The sequence below is a fragment of the Nanorana parkeri genome, unplaced genomic scaffold (genome assembly GCF_000935625.1).
Source record: "Nanorana parkeri isolate BGI_ZX_2015 unplaced genomic scaffold, ASM93562v1 scaffold2080, whole genome shotgun sequence".
NCBI classification, from domain to species: domain Eukaryota; kingdom Metazoa; phylum Chordata; class Amphibia; order Anura; family Dicroglossidae; genus Nanorana; species Nanorana parkeri.
In genome coordinates this window covers 71,648-90,420 of record NW_017308348.1, presented here as the reverse complement: position 1 = coordinate 90,420, position 18,773 = coordinate 71,648, and the positions used below count along the sequence as shown (strand labels likewise).

Sequence of the window (18,773 nt, the reverse complement as noted above, 5' to 3'; positions counted from 1 at the left end):
ATTTACTTTGTTCTTTTACACGCTGAGCATTTTTCCAGGAGTACAAACACCCCTAAAGTGCACTTCCGCCCAGATTATGGACATTCAAGTATCACCATATTCTTAACAAGCAGTAATGACCCATTAAGATCTTTGATGTGCATTGCGATGAGTTAATGTGTTTTATCTTGTGCATTTATGCGCATTGTGTTAAGGCAGGCCATTAATTTAAATGAGCTGTCAATGCAGTGAAAATCGGACCCAAACCATTTTTTTGACACAGTGCACCACAACACATGGTATGTGTTGGGAGAGAGAAAACACCTGGTATGTGTGTTATGTGTAGGGATGTACGGATACCGATACCGAGTATTTGGGCGAGTACGCATACTCCCCAATTGCTCAGATAGGGAGGTATCCCTGTCACTGGCAGAGCCGAGCGAGCATGGAGCCGGGAGGTGTGTTATGACCCGCCTCCCAGGCTTCCTTATTGGCTAACTTGTTGCTAGGCAGTCTGGCTTCCTAACTAATCAGCCGGATATCACCTTATGACTTGCCGGCCGACTTCCTGATTTATTCAGGAAGCCAGGCAGCCTCGGCAAGTGAAGCTGATGTTCTTTCACTAGAACACTGGCTTCACAGGCAATCAGAAAGCCAGGCGACTAGTCATGATCCGCCTGCTGACTTCCTGATAATCGGGGCACACAGTACTAGTATTCGATAATCTGTATCAGTGAGTACCAGAAAAAAAAAAACAAGCTCTTACTCACCTCTATAGCTGCTTTCTACTGTGGAGTAATTCAGCTTAAAATTTAGAAGAAGAGAGATTCTGAAGTTGGATTTTCTTGCAGCGCAATACACAGGACACCAAGTGTTGTATTGTGGGTTGTTGCAGTGCACCTGCATTTTTAAGGCCTCTTGGGGTGGCATTCACAGTGAATGGCATCGCAGTACAGCAACACACATAACATTCGTTACTGTTTGTTGCAGTAGGGCACATGTTACCGTACTGCAATAGTGTGAATGGGCACTAACAGCGTGTGCTGTTTATTTACATTAGAAGGCTGGCAGGCTGCCTAGTCCATGCTGCTATAGAAAATAATGGAAGGGGAGCTGACATATCAATACCTCTGTTGTAAACTTTAAATATAAGGTCAGTGAGGTTTGTTTTAAAACTCTTCTTATGCAATATATAAATTACTCCCCCACAACCCACACTCACTCACACACACACTGCAGGGTTTAAATGCTTATAGGCATAAGCACAATACTTACCTTAGTTTCCCAGCAGCCAGTGCTCTCCTCCGCTGTCCAATGCACCTGGGATGTGGGCAGGCCTTCGGGAACCTCATGTACAATGCAGGATCACCGACCTTGCATTGTATTGATGACTTTGGAGAGCTGTGACTGGTACTGCAGGCAAGAGAAGCATCTTCAGAAGACCTGTCTTATGAATAGAAGAGAGACTGCTGGAGCAGGGATTAAGGTAAGTATTTCACCTTAATCCTTACTCCCTAGACTAAAAAAGCATTTAACCCTTGCAGTTAATAAAGGAACAGAGACTGTTCCCTTATCAGAGTAAACATTTACTTGGCATAGTGAATAAGGTCAAGCTATGCTCAATAACCTTTCTAAAAATGTATCAATACCCAAAACCAACAATTTTACATATAGTAGATTATCAGTTCTTAGAAATGGTGGCTGCATTAGTTTTCTTTTTTCAAGATGTAATTTTTTTATTTTCACCTGGTAGTTCTGCGAATAACCCACTTAATTTCCCTGGGTGGTGGTTTTCACTCCTTCATGGTATCTATGGAGGATACCATGGTTAACACCCAGAATAAACTACAAATATGTCTGCCTCTGTTCTTTTTTAGTATATATTGAAGATAGAGAAATGTTGTAGTTTACAGAAGGAAGATAATGGTGTTTTATGCTTCCAGTTCAACTTACAGAAAGTGACAAGGAAACTGCATATCTGGCAGGATCAAATCGTTTTTTTCTGTACTTGCTGAAAATGTTCTAAGCCTAAAACATTTTTTTTTAAATGCAGCCACTACATTACGGCCTACCTAGCTGCAATAAAATCAAATGTTGTTCTTGGGTTTAGTTATCCTATCATTTCCCATATACAAAATTGTCTATTCAAAGTTAACACAACCTTGTTTTATTTAAGGTAGAAGGTTAATGAACATACACTTTGCAAAGTAAACAAACTCTACTTCTTTAGTATATTAACTCCAAAGACTTCCATAGTGTGAAATTGAAGTAAAACAGGATTATTTTGTAGCCCTGCTAAGTACAAAGCAGAGTCTGTATATGTAATGAGCAAATATGGCTCCATCCATCGATCCATGTGTCTATAAAATTACAAACTGTGCATAGAAACAATGTTTTTTAAGCTTTAACACATTTACACAAAGCTGATTTCTTTTACACATGTATCTAAGAAACATTGACAAATCAATCTTCTATCTCTTTCATTTCTGATATCATGCACTGGTAGATAACATCTACTTTCTACTTTTGACAAATTTCTTTTAATATTCCACCATATCATGATATTCATATTATTACTTGTAAATATGAACTGGGTGATCATTCCTGTCAGTGTTCTTGGTCAAGGTGTCCCCTGTAAACGTAATTTATATAGTATGGATCACTATTTCCTTCACTATTATTTAAATCGAATGGCTCTTCATATCTGTCTCCAGTGTGTAATGCCTGCTCAGCTGATAAAAAAGGAAATGATTCATGTTTCACTCTGCAAGAAAAGAGGTTAAATATTCAATATCAGTACATGTGGAAGACATAGCACATTCAGATTAAAAATATATGAAGATTAAGACTGTTTTACTTCAATTTAATGCACTATATAAAATAGTTGGTTCCTTTAAAGCAGGGGGCTCAAAGTACCAGTGTGCAGGCCATTTGCAGCCTGCGGATCGGTTACTTTTGGCTCGCAGGCAAGGGCACTGGTAGGAGAGTAGAGCCGGGCCTCCCATACTGGACCCAGGGCCCATCAGGTCAGCAGGGGGGTCCAGGGACAGAGAGGGGGCTTTTACCTTTTGCAGCAGCTAGGGGTGTAGCTAAGTTGCCACTTGTCTGGGATTCACCCGGACAGTCCAGTTTTTGAGTCCTATATGTGCTCGCTGCAATCAGGACACAAGATGTCACAATGTCCAGTGGACAGGGGCAACCACGGGGTCCTGATGTTCCAACTTGAGTGCATGGAGGAGGCACGGGACACGGAGGGATGCTGGAACTCGGGGACAAGGAGGTGTCTGAAACACGGGATGCATATAAGTCTTGAAGGGCACAGGGGTTCTGCGTCAGGCAGATGTGTTGCTTGCTATCTCTCCACACTCTCCTGGCTGTCTCTCCTCACTCTCCTGGCTGTCTCTCTTCTCTGTCTCTCCTAGTTGTCTCTCCTTGTTCATTATCCTGGCTGTCTCTCCTCGCTCTCTCTCCAGGATGTCCCTCCTTCCTCTCTTTCCTGGCTATCACTCCTCGCTCATCCTCCTGGCTGTCCACCCTCACTCATCTTCCTGCCTGTCTCTCCTCGCTCTCTCTCCAGGATATCCCTCCTTCCTCTCTTTCCTGGCTATCTCTCCTTGTCCATCAACCTGGCTGTCTCCCCTGGCTGTCTCTCCTCACTCTCTCCCTGGCTGTCTCTCTTCATTCTCTCTCCTGGCTGCCTCTCCTCATGCAGCTACCATGAAAGAAGAAAATGGGCCCAGTGACCCCCAGATCATTTGACTTGGACACCCCGGCTTTAAAGCATTGTAAAAAGCAGCATATCTTCTAAAACATAAGTATTTTATATTTTATCACCTCAGGCACACAAAAAACTAAAGGGTTTATTCCTCATTTTAGTAAGGTAATGGAATCATGCAAATCCTTCTTTTACATGCAGAGAATGCATTAAGGAAAAAGACGACCAGCCTTTAATACTACTTTAAATGCAACACTAAAAAAATTACCAAAATAAGTAAAAATGAAAAAAATCAGCAGGAAAATTAAGGCTAAGGGAAGAAGGGAAGGAAGGAGTTAAGTAGAGCTGGTTAGGGAGCACTAAGGCTTGATAAAAGGGGTTAAAAAAAGAACACATTTTATTTAAAAAAAGACACTTTTTTATTTTACTTGTCAGTTTGTTTTAACTGACATCATTTGCAGACCCAAATGTTTCCGTTTGATTTGCAGGTGAATGAAACAGTAAATACAAAGGTAGCAATGTGTCTTTGTATTTCTCTATCCTGTGCTTGAACAGTGTGATGCTATGTCAGAAGGTCTGTTATTTTTTACAGTAGCTCCTGTGATAGCTGCTGTATTTACACAGCAAATGACAGCCAGAAAATTGCCAGCAAATGTGAGGGGTAAGTGGCAGCGGGGAAGGAGGACATGGCATACTACATACTGTATGTTCTGTGTGCTTTGAGGCACTTCAACAACATGTCCACATACTGTACATACATCCATGCACACCACATACATACATACATATATACAGTACATACATACACTCACATAGATCCACATACATATACACACCCACATACATACAAACATCCACTCACTCTCAAACATACGTACATAAAACACACACATACACACACCCATATACACACACTCCGATATATACATATCTAGAGCTGCAACAGTTAATCGATTATGAAAATAATCGTTAGCTGCAGCCCTATACATATCGCTTCTTCAAAAACCATAGATGTCTGAATGCAAGTGTAGACCGATCATTGCATTTTGGTATTTGCATAACTCCTAAGGTCTCGTTCACACCTAGGCGTATTGCATATGCGCGTCTGTCGCTGGTTTTTTTACCACGATTCGCGGTAAAAAAGTAGTGCGTTTCCGAAGGCTACTTGGCTGTATCCCAATGGAAACGCGCAACAAAACGGCCCAAAGTAGTACATGTACCTTTTCAGGCGTGGGCCGTTTTGTAGCGCGTTAGGGACGGGCGGAAATACGCCAAGGTGGGAACGAGACCATTGAATACAATGGGATTTATATTTTTGAGCGTTTTGTAGAGCGTTCGTCGAGCGTAGATCGCGTTACAAAACGTTCAGGTGTGAACGAGGGCTAAGAGCCAGCTCAATACCTGCATCAGGGCTGAGGGATCTAGAGAGGAGTACTGTGGTCTTTTCAGGAAGCTATTTACATCCTGCTGGCCCCTCCCACCAGCCATGACTTGGGTGCATGTTATAGAGTAGCACAGAGACCCAGTGATGATGTCTCTAGGTCTAAAATAAGTTATACAACACGTAAAATGACAAAATGGGGCTTTTGAGGTGCCAAAAGAAACTGTTTACGAACCCATGTCTGAATAAAATACGTTTATATTTGTGGTCCATGTTAAAATCTTTTCTTAAAATCAATAGTGCACATAAGAAAAGATTTTAACTTGAACCACAAAAAAAAAAAGTATTTTATTCGGACATGAATTTGTAAAAAGTTTATTTTGGCACCTAAAAAGCCCTATTTTGTCATTTTACGGTTTGTACCTAAAATAAGTTATGTCATTAAAATGGAAAGGTTTTATTTAAAAATATAATTAGCATGTTGATGGGGGTGGGACAGGGAGGAAAACATTTAAGCAGATTAAACTTCAGATTTAACAATGCACCTCATAAAACAATGGTGGCCCTTTGGTCAGATGCCTTACAATATTTGCCAACCTTTAAAAATAAACACAAAAACAAAGCCAAACTACCAATACAACCAAACTCTACCACTGCTCCAATACATTTAGGCCTCATTCACACTGTGTTAACTTGGGGCATACATGTCTGTGCAGCGTGCACGCCCATATCGGGCCGTTCACAGGAGGGGCAGGTGCTGCGTGTAGCAGCCTGTTCTTCCCTATGGGAGGATTCGGACGTACGCACACCCGAACTGCACATCTGTGCAGTCCCGTGTGTCCGTACTCGGACACAGCCAGGATGGATCCTGTCTGCGTCCGAACACTGACACCCGGACCCGCATGGATGTGCAGTTCGGGTGTTCGTATGACACCGTATGGCCGCATACTCCCATAGGGAAAAACAGGCTGCTACACGCAGCACCTCTCCCTCCTGGGAATGGCCCGATGCGGCGTGCACGCCGCACAGACATGTACACCTCGAGTTAACGCAGTGTGAATGAGGCCTTAGGATAATTAGGATAATTATGTGGAGTTTTAAGAAGCCCTGGCCCTTTCCAGATCTACAATTGAAATAATCCTGTAAAAATTGTGAATATTGCAGTCATGGCTTGCCTCCATTCTTACTTTTTGGTGTGTTGGATTTTCCACCAGCTGTAGAGCAGTCCCATCACTAGTACTTTGCACAACAGAAGGCTGCTTCCAAGAATGAACACCATCATTTGTGAGTCAGACTGTGACCTTTAAAATATGGAACACATATAATGAGTTATTCAATAAATGCATGTAATAACTTAAAGGATAATTAAACCCTCGCGGTTTGCGCGGTTGCATATATCTACTGCTAGCAAAAACATTTTTTTAAAAAGCACGGAAAAGGTCAAACTTACCTGTGCTCTCCGCTGCGCGCTCCCTTCCGAAGATCTGAAAAATCTCGGGCAGCCGCAAGCGATCATGGGCATGCACATGCTCAGTGTAGATCTTCGGCCGGGAGACGAGAAGAGACACAGGGTAAGTCCCAGCAGCGTGCACCTGCACAGACTGATCAAGAATATACTGATCAAGAATTCCTTTCCACTATCTCATCCTTCAACATTAGTAAAACCCTGGGCCTTGGCGGTTTTACCGTTAGGTTCTATAAAACCTTCAAGGTATCTTTGCCCCATTGTTTACTAAGACAAGCAATTCGATATGTGACACCTGCCCTTTCCCCAACCAGGCATAAACTTGGATTGTATGTGGATGACTTATTACTATATATTTCTGCTACTAGCATCCCTAATATCTACAAGGAGTTCTAGCATTTTGTGACACTTAGAAACATTAAGGTACACATATCCAAGTCTGACTTTTTAAATATTTAGTTTCCCCTGTCTATTTCTTCTCACTTAAAGTCTAACTTCTCATTCAAATGGGAGCCCAAGGCTATCCCCTAGCTAGGAATCCATATCCCAGCAGATCTAAGCACATTATTCTTGCTTAACTCCTTCTTGCTGGACCACACTGAATGAGTATTTTCAGATCTCCCGACTTTTTTCAAATTCACTCCCACTCTCCTGAACAGGGAAAATCAACATCCCTAAAATGTATGCTCTTCCACGTGTATTTATAAATTCCAAACTATCCCCACTTCCCTTCCTTGGGCATACTTCCAACATTTAAGATCAGCGTCCATAAGTTTATCTGGGGTCGTGTGAATGGGGGTGATGTAGATCACTCCCATTCACTCATAATTGAGGATATAGTTAACACACCCTATCCTCAATTATGTACACACACTCAGCGATCACTGATCACTGAGTGTGTGTACATTGCTTTTCTCTCTGACACGCTGTCACAGGAGGTTGATCGAGCGGTGTAGAGAGGAGAGCCCAGCCTCCTGTGACAGCGCTGTCTCCGCCCCCACACCGCTCTGCCGGACTGTGATAGGCGGCCGAGCGGTGTGGGAGGAGAGACGCCGGCCACTCACAGCGCTCTCGTCCAGCAGCGCTCGGCTGGCTGTCACTTTCTTTTCTCACCGCTGGGACATAGAGCAGCGTCCAGCGGGGAGAAAAGAAACCAGGGATGCGCCGATGTATCGGCCGAAACATGGCTCTTTCGGCATTATGCCAAAAGTGCCATTTTCGGCCGATATGTTTCGGCGGCCAATATATCGGTGCATCCCTAGTCGTAACATTCCATAATGAATTCAGATGAATAAATATACATTGCCTTGCAAAGCATTTCTTTGCATTTTTGCACAGGCACTTACAGTCATCATGTTTAAGAACAGCTGGCTCCAACGCTATCAGCTCTGCTTCCCTGAACTTCCTGTCTAGTATAAGATTACAGGTGACAGATCAGTCTACAGCAACTGTCTATCTACTAGCTTGGATAAGGAAAAAGGAGAGGGGAGCAGGGGGGAGGAGATGGTTTGCCTTGCTGTGTCTGTGTGTTTTTGGAGACATACACAGCTTGTTAGCACACACAAGACTGGGTCCATAGGACCCTGCAAGGCAAATGAGCCACCCTAAAACAGGATATCATGATCAGTGCTCAGGGGACCAGCTGATTCTGCAGGAAACGAAAACATTTGAACTTTAAGAAGCAGCTCTCCTTTACCATTAAAAGCCCTGCCATGGCTAGAGCCAGCTCTCCATCTACCCGAAGACTTTCTCCTATACTTGACTTACTCACTGGTCCAGCACTGCGATTCCAGGTTATCATTCCAGGACTTATCCTCAAGATCAGGTCTCTTTACCCTATTCATCTTGGTCCTCAATTTCTACCACGCATGTCTCCCTTCATTTTTCTGAGTGCTAGTCGCATACCAGATCTGCATATTTGACATGTTCTCAACCAAAAATCAAGTACTATTACTCTCTGCTACATCACCTTCTCATTAAACACATGTGCATCTACCCTGAAGTGGTTTCCCTGCACTTTTGAGAGAGATGGCCGATAAAGCGGGGCCATCTTTCAAAGTCATCTGGGAATGGGCCCTAAATCAATCCTTCTTGACAAAGGCATGGACTAAAGCCCATATTCTTACTCATTCATCCATTCTGTCAATCCACTATCAAGAGAAAAACAGTTGATATAGATGCCCAAGCATCCTGAAGTGACTATTCCCATCAGCCTCTCATATGTGCTGGAAATGTAATCTACAGCCCAAGAGCCACCTCTATATTTAGTGGAGATGCGCAAAAATGCTACCGTTTTGGGTGAAGATTTTTCAGGCATATAACATTATGCAGCCACAAGATGTAACAGGAAACCTAGAGATTGCCATATTGGCCATGCTTCCAGGTGCCGTACAGCATGTTAAAATATATTTTGAGAACTGCCTAGTGGTAGATGGAGACTTTGACTGAATTATTTGTTTTCTTTTCACATGGATGTATTGGTCTATGTTCCAGGTCTATATTCCTTTAAACAACTGCTTATTTCCTGGCTCCCTTCCATACCTCTTAACTAACTGGATCTTATCCTGAACCTAATGGTGAACCATAACCTTCATTTTTAGTTCCCTGTCATTAATTCCCCATCCCATTCCTTCCTCCTTTATCCTTGGCCTCTCTTCCCCTACTTACCTGTACTCCCATTGGGTTATTATTTGGCAGATTTTGAAACTGTTAATGCTCAACCTCCAGCTTATCTGTCTGTAGAATCTGGGATGCCCCAATGCACTTGTCATATTTCAGAATAAGCAATGTTAATTTTGGAAACACTGTTCTTACTGCATTATTATGAGACAAGCACCAATAAAAACACTGCATTAAACATTCATGAATACTTTTTATTTCATGCAAGCCCTCATTTGCAGTTATATTTCTACTACAGTGTGACTGGTCCTCTTTAACTGATTCTACCAGATAATTACCAAATATGCATTTATTAAAATGGATTAGAAACACATGCAGTGAAGAACCAATGCCTAGTGTAAATAACTTGAGCTCTTTTCTTACCCAGAAATACTATACTGAACTTTATCCACAGCTGATACATTTCCTTCTGCATCCTCTTCAAGCACTAGCACTCTGATCTTCTGTAAAATACCAGTGTCACCAAAAATGACTGTCCTGCACTCATATAAACCAGCATCATCTTTCTGCAGATTAGTAATATTGACTGTAACCATTCCTTCATGTGCATTATCAGAGATTGTAGTGCTCCCTCTTGTTTTGGTCCCATACAGCGAATATTGATGAGCACTGACCACCGCCTGACACAAACCAACTTCATTCTCTTTGCACCATAACTTCCTTGCCCAGCGATCTGCACGGCGTTGGTATGGACAAACAATGGTCAATGTTTCTCCTAGTTGTCCTGAATACTCATTGACATTCTTTGCTAGGCAAAAGACTGAAAAACCTGATAAATAAGCAGAATTACAAATCCACTGTAAAATTAGTGCAATGACTGAAAAGGGCAATATTTATTTATATATATAGATTAAACACATATTGACTTTACATATAACATTGACTAACATGCTATTCCCTTATACAGTAACTGTGAAAAAAATAAAATAATTTTATCCATGTGTGTTTGAATAGTCTCACTGGTTTAGAAAAGCATAAACCAACGATTCAGAAATTCACCATGTGTTGCACTCATTTCCATGTTTTGTACACAGTGGTAGTAACATAGTATGTAAGGTTGAATAAAGACCAAGGTCCATCCAGTTCCAACTATGTATGTGAGTGTCTGTATGTGTGTGTGTATTTATCTGGCTTTACAACTTCCCATATTCAGGTAGATTCTGCAAGAGAAGAAACTCATCCAGTAGTTTCTTGAACTTATCAATGTTATCAGCAGATACCACCGCCTGTGGTAGTGAGTTCCAAACTTTCACCACTCTCAGAATAGTATACATACAGTATATGTTATCAGCTTTTATTCTCCATAGTACCTATGAATTTGGTATATATATATTTTTTTTTTTCCTTTTTCTTCATTATATGTTTTATATTTATATGTTTTTCTGTATGAGTTCATGCGCTAATTAAGTAAAAAAAATGTAAACAATGTTGGCTTCTTCCTTGGTTCCAGATTCTGATGGGCCTGCATTGTACATATTGATGTTGGAGTGCCTGCCTCTATATACAGCACTGGATGCTGGGGGCGTTGATCAGCCTTCCGGTAAAGCCGGGCACCATAGGGCCGGGTTCGGTTTAAAAATGTAAAGCTGTAGGAGAGGTGCTGGGCCAAAGGACATGTGCCTTAGCACCTTAGCAAATGAGAATTATACATTTTTTTGTTTATTTCTGGTGTGTTTTTAACAATACTTTTTTTTCTACAGCATCTGCTGAATATAAATCTGAATATGTATATATTTAAATTATGCCCATTGCCCTAGGGAAATTGTAGGCCCAGTTTGTGGTAGCATTCTCACACAGATTTAGACACTGCATTCCATGTGGTTTATTTACTAAAGGCAAATAAGTTGTTCACTTTGCTTAGTGAATGAGTTGAAGCTCTGCTGACTTCAATTTGCCAATTATGTTTAAGCAAAAATACAGTTTTTTTATTATATTCCTTGCATGTAATTGGGTGTTCTAATTTTCACGTGTTTCCCTAAGCTAATGGAAATAGTAAAACAACCTCCATGTGTCTACAATTTCCCTCCTTAGCTGTGAGCAAACATAATTCAGGAACTGAAACCGATATAAAGAAGCAGGACAGATAAAATATACTTCCTACTTCCCAACATTGAATGCTTTACGGTTATAAATAATAATAGGCTAAATATGCTTTACTAGTCAAATCTGAGTCCTTGCAAGAGGCACTAAACATCAAATCTGATATCATAAATATAGCATCTTACCCAAGAAAGTGATAAAAAAGGTACAGCAGGAGCAAATATCCATTTCTGAAGTATCTGGCACAGCAAATAAAACCACAAGACTCCCTCTTTCTGGTACCTCACAAGAAATGAAGTAACAGAAAGGAACCAGACAGCATGTACACTGTTGGTTGCTCAATGTGCTGAGCTTGACTTCTTCAGGGCTAAATGTAGGACTGATCACAGAGGGAGCAGTCTGAAGAAATTATGAAATCCTGGCATAATGTGCAAGTAGGCCAAAAGGGAACATAATCATGGTATATGGTGACAGTTTGTGCCCTTATCTCGGAGGTGATATAAATGCAATATTGAAACGTAGACACAACTCCATGTCAAAATGAAAAAATGTAGTGTAAAGTAAGTAAAAATAAACACCCCAAAATAAAATCCTAAGATTCTCTCAGTGATCCTGAACTAAAATTCTGGATCTAGGTCTTCTTTACACTAGGGGTATCCTGATACCGATACTAGTATCGATATCGGGCTGATACAGGTAATTTTCAGGATTACTTGTATTCCTGAAAATGCTTACTTGTACACCCGCCCTGGAGAGACCCACACGCAGACCGAGTAAGATTTGCATGCATCCCTGGTGAAACCTGCACGGTGAGACCAAAACCTACCTGGTGAGATCTGCACGCAGCTCTGCTGAGACCCAAACCCAGCCCTGGTAAAACCTAAACACAGCCCTGGTGAGATCCAAGCACATCCCTGGTGAGACCCAAATGCATCCCTGGGGAGACCCAAATGCATCCCTGGTGAGATCTGCACATATCCCTGGTGAGATCTGCATGCACCCCTGGTAAGACCCAAACGCAGCCCTGGAGAGACCTGCATGCATCCCTGGTGAGACCCAAACGCAGCCCTGGGGAGATCTGCATGCATCCCTGGTGAGACCCAAGCACAGTACAGCCCCACACCCACCAGCACAAGCCCCGATCCTACCCATTCAACCATAAAGACCCCAGAAGCCGCATGCAGAGTCCTGGAGACCCATATGCATCCCTGGTTAGACCTACATGCATCTCCGGTGAGACCCAAATGCAGACCTGGTGAGACTTAAATGCATCCCTAGTGAGATCTGCATGCCCTGGGACACATGCCTCACAGAGGTGAAGGCAACAAGGAAAACCTTGAGGAGTAACAGTGAATAACGGAAAATCCCTGATAGGTTCAATAGGTGTTTTTTTAAAAGTATCAATAGAACTAGATTCAAATTCCATGGAGTCACAGGAACCACATATAAGGCACAAAAGTCTTAATCAATGAATAGGAGGCAAGTGGTCTTTGAAATAGGATAAAAAAGGCTGAAAATTGTGGTGTTGTGTAGTGATCCCAAGGAGCCAACAGAGTATCCATTGCTTCTGTCAGAGGATTTCTGCTTCTGGAAACAAACCAGTCCAGTTTGTTGTTTAATCTGGAGGCCTGGAGGTTCACATCTGGAGTTCCCCACCTAAGACAGTGGTCCTGAAAAACCTATGAGTAGGGACCATTCTTGTGGGTCCAGGCCCTGCCGGCTTAGATAGTCTGCCTTGCAGTTGTCCACACCTGGGAAGTAAACAGTGGACAAGGCTGTAACGTGAAGTTCTGCCCAAGTTAGAATCCTTTCACCCTCTCTTGCCGCAGCAAGACTTCTGGTTACCTCCTAATGGTTAATGAATGGCACTGCACTTTTCCCCCTGTACTGCAGGCTGGGTACTGCACGGCCTGGTTTGGTTATCTTTATTTTTGGGACTTTTATATGAGGATCTCGAGCTAATTTAATAATTAAGACTTTTAATAAAGAGTATTATTCTTCTATCACTCCGGAAGGAACATAATGTAATAATGGATCTCTAACCGATCCCTACTATTCTGTACATAAAATAAAGGGCCTTTTTTCACCGCCATGAAAAATTAGATGCTTAGATACACAAAACACAAACACACTAACAGTTTTTCCAATAGACGATGGAAACTATTTATTGACAGTCTTTTGACAAACAAAAGATTGATAAGCTGTTGGCCACATTTTGTTATACAGAATGGTTTGCTAAATAAGGCACAGTTAAACAAAATACTTAGAAACCTAAAAATACTTAAGTAATTATTTGAGGATCAAATGCAGTGACCTGTTACTCTGAAACACTTTCAAAATACGTTGTTTCACCTAGCTTTATGGTTTGTTTTATGTCAATTTGAAGCTCACTATGTCTCCATATACAAACATATCAGTACACATTTACACCAACACCTTTATGATGTAACTATTTCCTATGTGTATTATATGCATTACCGATGCACTGCCATCAGTACCATTAAGCGTTGTGAGCCCAATTGTACTGTTTGCATGAATAATGTACAAAAAAAACAATCAATAAAAATATATTTTAAAAAAAAGGGTATGGGGCAACTAGCAGGAGAAACGTTCAAAACTAACCTTAGGAAGTATTATTTAGCCAAAAGAGTAGATGATGCTTGTCATAGACTTTCAGCAGAGGAAGTGGAGTTGATTTACAAATATTCCCTTCACTTGCAAGGACATTTTCACTTAGCTTAGTGAATGTGGTGATAATTTATTTTGCAAAGAATATCCAATCATGCACAAGGAAATAAAAAAACAAAACTGTATTTTTGCTTGCACCTGATTAGATGATGGACATCATCACAGCTTTACCTCATTCACTAAGCAAATAAAAACTTCCCTTGCAAAGTGCAAATTACCTTGCAAAGTAAACAGCCTATTTGCCTTTACTAAATCAACCCTAGCAAGTCAGTTAACAGTAATTTTTTTTTAAACATGCTTAACACAAACATAGATTTAAAATCAGACAAAAAGATTAAAAAAACAAATGCAAAGAAAAAATAAAGCAGCAGACTCAATGGACCACTTTGTCTTTTTCTGCCGTCACTCTTCTATGTTTCTATGTTAAGAATAACATAAGTTATTGGCGTCCAATGATAGGGCATTTTAAACAATTTTGAACAATTTCTAATTTCTAAGGTAATTTCTATTACTGTATATGCAGTCTGACTGCATTAGAGTTTTAAGTACTTACAATAGGCTTTAATTGGGCTTTAACTGTATTGGGGAATGATGTTTAGAGGCATAAAACTTATTTTTTTCCACTCCAGTTACTCTTTATTACCTATCTGTTTACCCCAGTGGGTTTTTAAGGTAATTATTATGTTTATTTATAAACATGTTTCTTTGAACCTTTTTCCGTTTAAATATATTCAAATGTATCACATTTGCAGTGGCAATCATTTCAGTTAATAAATACTAGAATCAGAATTGGATGCTGCAATAATATCTTGTATATGTTTGGAGGAAGATAGCATGGTGATTGCTGTGTTTGCACTTGTGACACATCTGACCTTTTGCAGAAAGGTTTTGCAATCTGTCTTATTTCCTATATCTGCCACATTTTTTAAAACATTTTTTATCTTTATATAGTTGTGGCTTTTAGTGAGCACTTTAAAAGTGAAAGTGTAGACACAATACATTCCTCCAATTAACAGTAAGTGAACTTAATCCAAAGAATTACCAGAGCAAAGATTTAAATCTGTTGTACACTCACCACTTTACATTGTAGCAAAGTGTCATTTCTTCAGTGTCGTCACATGAAATTAAATGATTGCTGCTCACCTTAATATCAGACAGCGTAAACAGACCTAGTTTGGGTCTGATACTAAGGTGAGCGGCACTCCATAAGTTCACTTCGGTGACGGTCACGGGAGATCGGGGTTGTGTTCATATACCCAGGAGATCACTTTACATTCTGCTGTGGACTGGAAGCAAATTAGTTTTGGACACTTACAGTATGAGCACTATCTGCACTTGATGAACTAAGCACAATGTAATTTTGAATTTGGGATTTGTCGATAGTATGTCCCCTTGCACTGTTTATATCTATTTTTTTCTCTTATATATGTAGCGCTCTACTGGAAAGGGTGATATTAAATGTAATGATTATCAGATTGTATGTGGTCTGATACTAATTTGTAGTCTGGGTTCATTTGGCTTTCCCCTAAACAATCTGTTATTGATTGCCATCTGTCTGCTGCTGGATGTACTGCAGGGTGTGCCCTGGTCACAGAACAGAGAAACAAATGTGATTGCTATGAGTGGATATCCATCTCCAGCCAATCACTGTTGAGCGATGGCCAACGGTGCATGCTGGGGGAGGAAACAAATCTTGGGGTGGACCATGTGAGCTCTCTTTTCCTCCCCCCAGGCCCAGCCTGTGGGGAGGCTGCCATGGATTGTCTGTGATGGTTAGGCCTGAAGCCTGGGGACTAGCCATGTGATGACCCTGGAGCCTGGTGGCAGCAGACCCAGTGGCTACTACTAAAGACAAGGAACAGTAACTTCTACCTCAAATAATGCTGTGTCAGGTGTTCAACTTGCTGTGTAGTGTTTACTGTAGATCACCCCTTCAGAGCCACCGGCAGTGTTATCGTGTGCTGGCTTATTTAGTTAATGCAAATATGCTGTTGCCTTTGGGATTTTCCCTTAGCTTAGTGAATGAGCTGAAGCTCTGCTGACTTCCATCATCCAATTACGATTCTTATTTTTTTTAACTTTATATGAATACATAGATTATTCTTTGCAAAGTAAAATTTCACCACATTCATTAAGTTAAGAGAAAATTCCATTGTAAAGTGAACAGCCCATTTTATCTAGTAAATCCTAGTTTCATCTCCAAATCTGTTATCTTCTAATAAAACTTTTAAGTTGCTAACTATACTGTTGTTCAGTTGTTTTTTTTCTAACTGTGATTTTAATCGGTGTATGGTCAGAGACCGTGATCGGGCCAATATGAGCTTTCATTACATCATTCGAGAAAGGGATGAGCTACAAAAAAATAGTCTAATCATGAACATGAATTATACGTATATAAGCCTGCATAACATGATAAATCCTTAACATTGGGGTTATTAGCCCTGCTAATATCTATGATGTGCAACTCTTGAAGAATTGTTTTAATTCTCCTAAATGCTCTTTAAGATTATGAAGATATCTGTGATGATGTATCTACTGTATGTTAGGGTTCAAAGTGAAGTGTAAATCTCCACCCCTGATCAATATCTCTTCTCTAAATTAGACATTTTCTCCTAGGTCTCCAGTAATGTGTTTATTTGCTCCCTAGGTGGCAAAACAAATATTGACTAAAGTATACAATGTATTATATATTTTTGAATATAACATCTTTCAAATTGATCAATTATGGGGTTTGGCTTCACAAGATGAGTGCGGTTGTCTGTAGCTATAGAAATACCTCTAGAATTGTATCTTATTATAGTGGTACTAATAAAATTATTCTTAAGTTGATAAGATAAGTTGGCAGTGTGTAAAGTCTTAAAGTGAGTTTCTTGTAGAAACAATATTACAATTTGTTTGTTTCCTGATCATTCAAAATCATTGAACGTCTTTGGGGAATGTTTATTCAGTATATGAGATCTTTTATAGAGCTATCATAATTCCCCAGTTTTGTGTTTTCTGATTTAGCTTTTTTGCTTCTCCTTTAAGTTATGGTTTCCTGGGGGACAACCTTCGTTTTGAGGAGTGTGTCCCCAGGAAACAAGTGGCCCTGGAGCTGTCCCCAGGCTGCCAGGTGATGCATGGCAGGTGCCTCGCTGGCTCCAAGCCCGGGGTTCTGAAGCCGAAACAACTCTTTTTTATTTTAACGTTTTTTTGATGCTGCAGTGCCATTTGGACCTCAGACACAGTGTCTGTGCACAGAGCCAAGGAGAGGCCTCCAAAGCTCCTCCTCTAAGCAAGGTCTGGTAAGTTTGTTTTCTGAGGGGTCTGTGTACTGGGTTGGGAGGGAGAGAGGTCAGTACTGGTGTGGGGGGAGAGAGGTCTTTCCTGACCCCTGTACTCCATGTGTTATACGCCTGACACCTGTATTACATGCGTTACACACTCCTGACCCCTACACTCTCTGTGGGTTATGTACTCCTGACTCCTGTACTCCATGCATTACACACTCCTGACCCCTGCACTCTGTACGTTAGGCACTCTTGATTAATGGCAAAGTTGTCTCAGGTTTTAATTAGTCAAAACCTTTTAGCCCTTCCACTGTTACCACAATTTGCCTGCACCCCCCAATACTCCGCAGCACACTATATGCGCTACGTTATTTATCTTAAATATTTATCTCTCGTTCCAAAAGTCTGTGGCTAGTTGTTGTAGGGTGTGCTAACAACAGTGGCATGATTTTGTTGTTGTGGCTACAAATGGGGGAATTTTTTTTGTGGTGGTGGTTAAAAACAACCTTAGTTTCATAACTCTGGAATTTGTTTATCTCCTTAACTTCAAAATATTACTTGGGTTCTTATAATGCTGAGTCCAAAACGTATTTCTTTTAAGTATATTATCTTGGTTGGGTCTATTATAAGCTGATAATACTTGTAAAATAGTTCCAAATAATTTCTCAGCAGAATCTGTCTGTGTAACTTTAGGTTTTGTATATGTTCCAAAGTCTCTTGCCCTATGGTGTGCAATAATAAGGTTATTAGTGTACCTGACAAACAGGGGTTGATTTACTAACCTTATAAACACACCATGAACATGTATACACCTCTGTAGTGTGTTCCCTCCCAGCATGATCTATGGGTGGAATCTAAACACCTTTGTAGTGTGTACACACCCAGCAGGTGTGTTGTGCAAAGCCCTGCATGAATTGCAAGGTGATGTTGTGTAAATTAGCTCTATGTTGTGTTGCTTGCGTTGATGAATGCAGGAATGTAAATGCATGAGCTAACCATTTTTGTCTAAACTGTGAAGCAGCATTATATATGCATCATGTGCATGATTTTTACATATATGGCATATATGGCATTTTAGAGACTTTTTGGTTGATAAATACGTTTTGCTGTGTGAAAATCACACGCACCTGGTGCGTGCGTGTGTTTAGGTTAGTAAATCACCCCCACAGTCTCTAACTTGGACAATGCACTAATCTCAAATATCCACAAGATGGCAACATGACACTGTCAAAGCACAACTCTTCCAGCTCTTTTCTATTAAGGGCATGTGTGTATAGCTAGGCATCTAAATTGTAATGTTGCCATATCATCTCTCCAATAATAATTAATGAATGGTCTAGTTAGAAGATAAAAAAATGATCTGTTAGCTATTTAACAGTATAAAAGTTCTCATAAAGCAAAGACAGGTAATTCTTTCATTAAACTGTCATGACCTGCTGGGCTTCAAGTAGAACTATGGGCAAAATAAAAAAAAAAAGGATATATTCTGTGGCCTGTGACTAACAGTAATACAGCTGCTTTCGTTTTTCTGAGCACCCCCCCCCCCCCACACGCGTT

General features: G+C 40.7%; 1 protein-coding gene across 1 annotated transcript; it reads right to left on the bottom strand.

Moving 5' to 3' along the window:
- Nucleotides 1-2,531: 2,531 nt before the first annotated feature.
- On the bottom strand, nucleotides 2,532-11,529 carry LOC108800607 (triggering receptor expressed on myeloid cells 2-like). The gene is made up of 4 exons (XM_018572589.1): nucleotides 11,445-11,529; nucleotides 9,583-9,988; nucleotides 6,263-6,376; nucleotides 2,532-2,743 (listed from the first exon to the last, which is right to left on the bottom strand). Exons 1-4 carry the CDS (start codon nucleotides 11,485-11,487, stop codon nucleotides 2,587-2,589), a joined length of 720 nt encoding a protein of 239 aa, XP_018428091.1. The 5' UTR covers nucleotides 11,488-11,529; the 3' UTR covers nucleotides 2,532-2,586.
- Nucleotides 11,530-18,773: the final 7,244 nt, after the last annotated feature.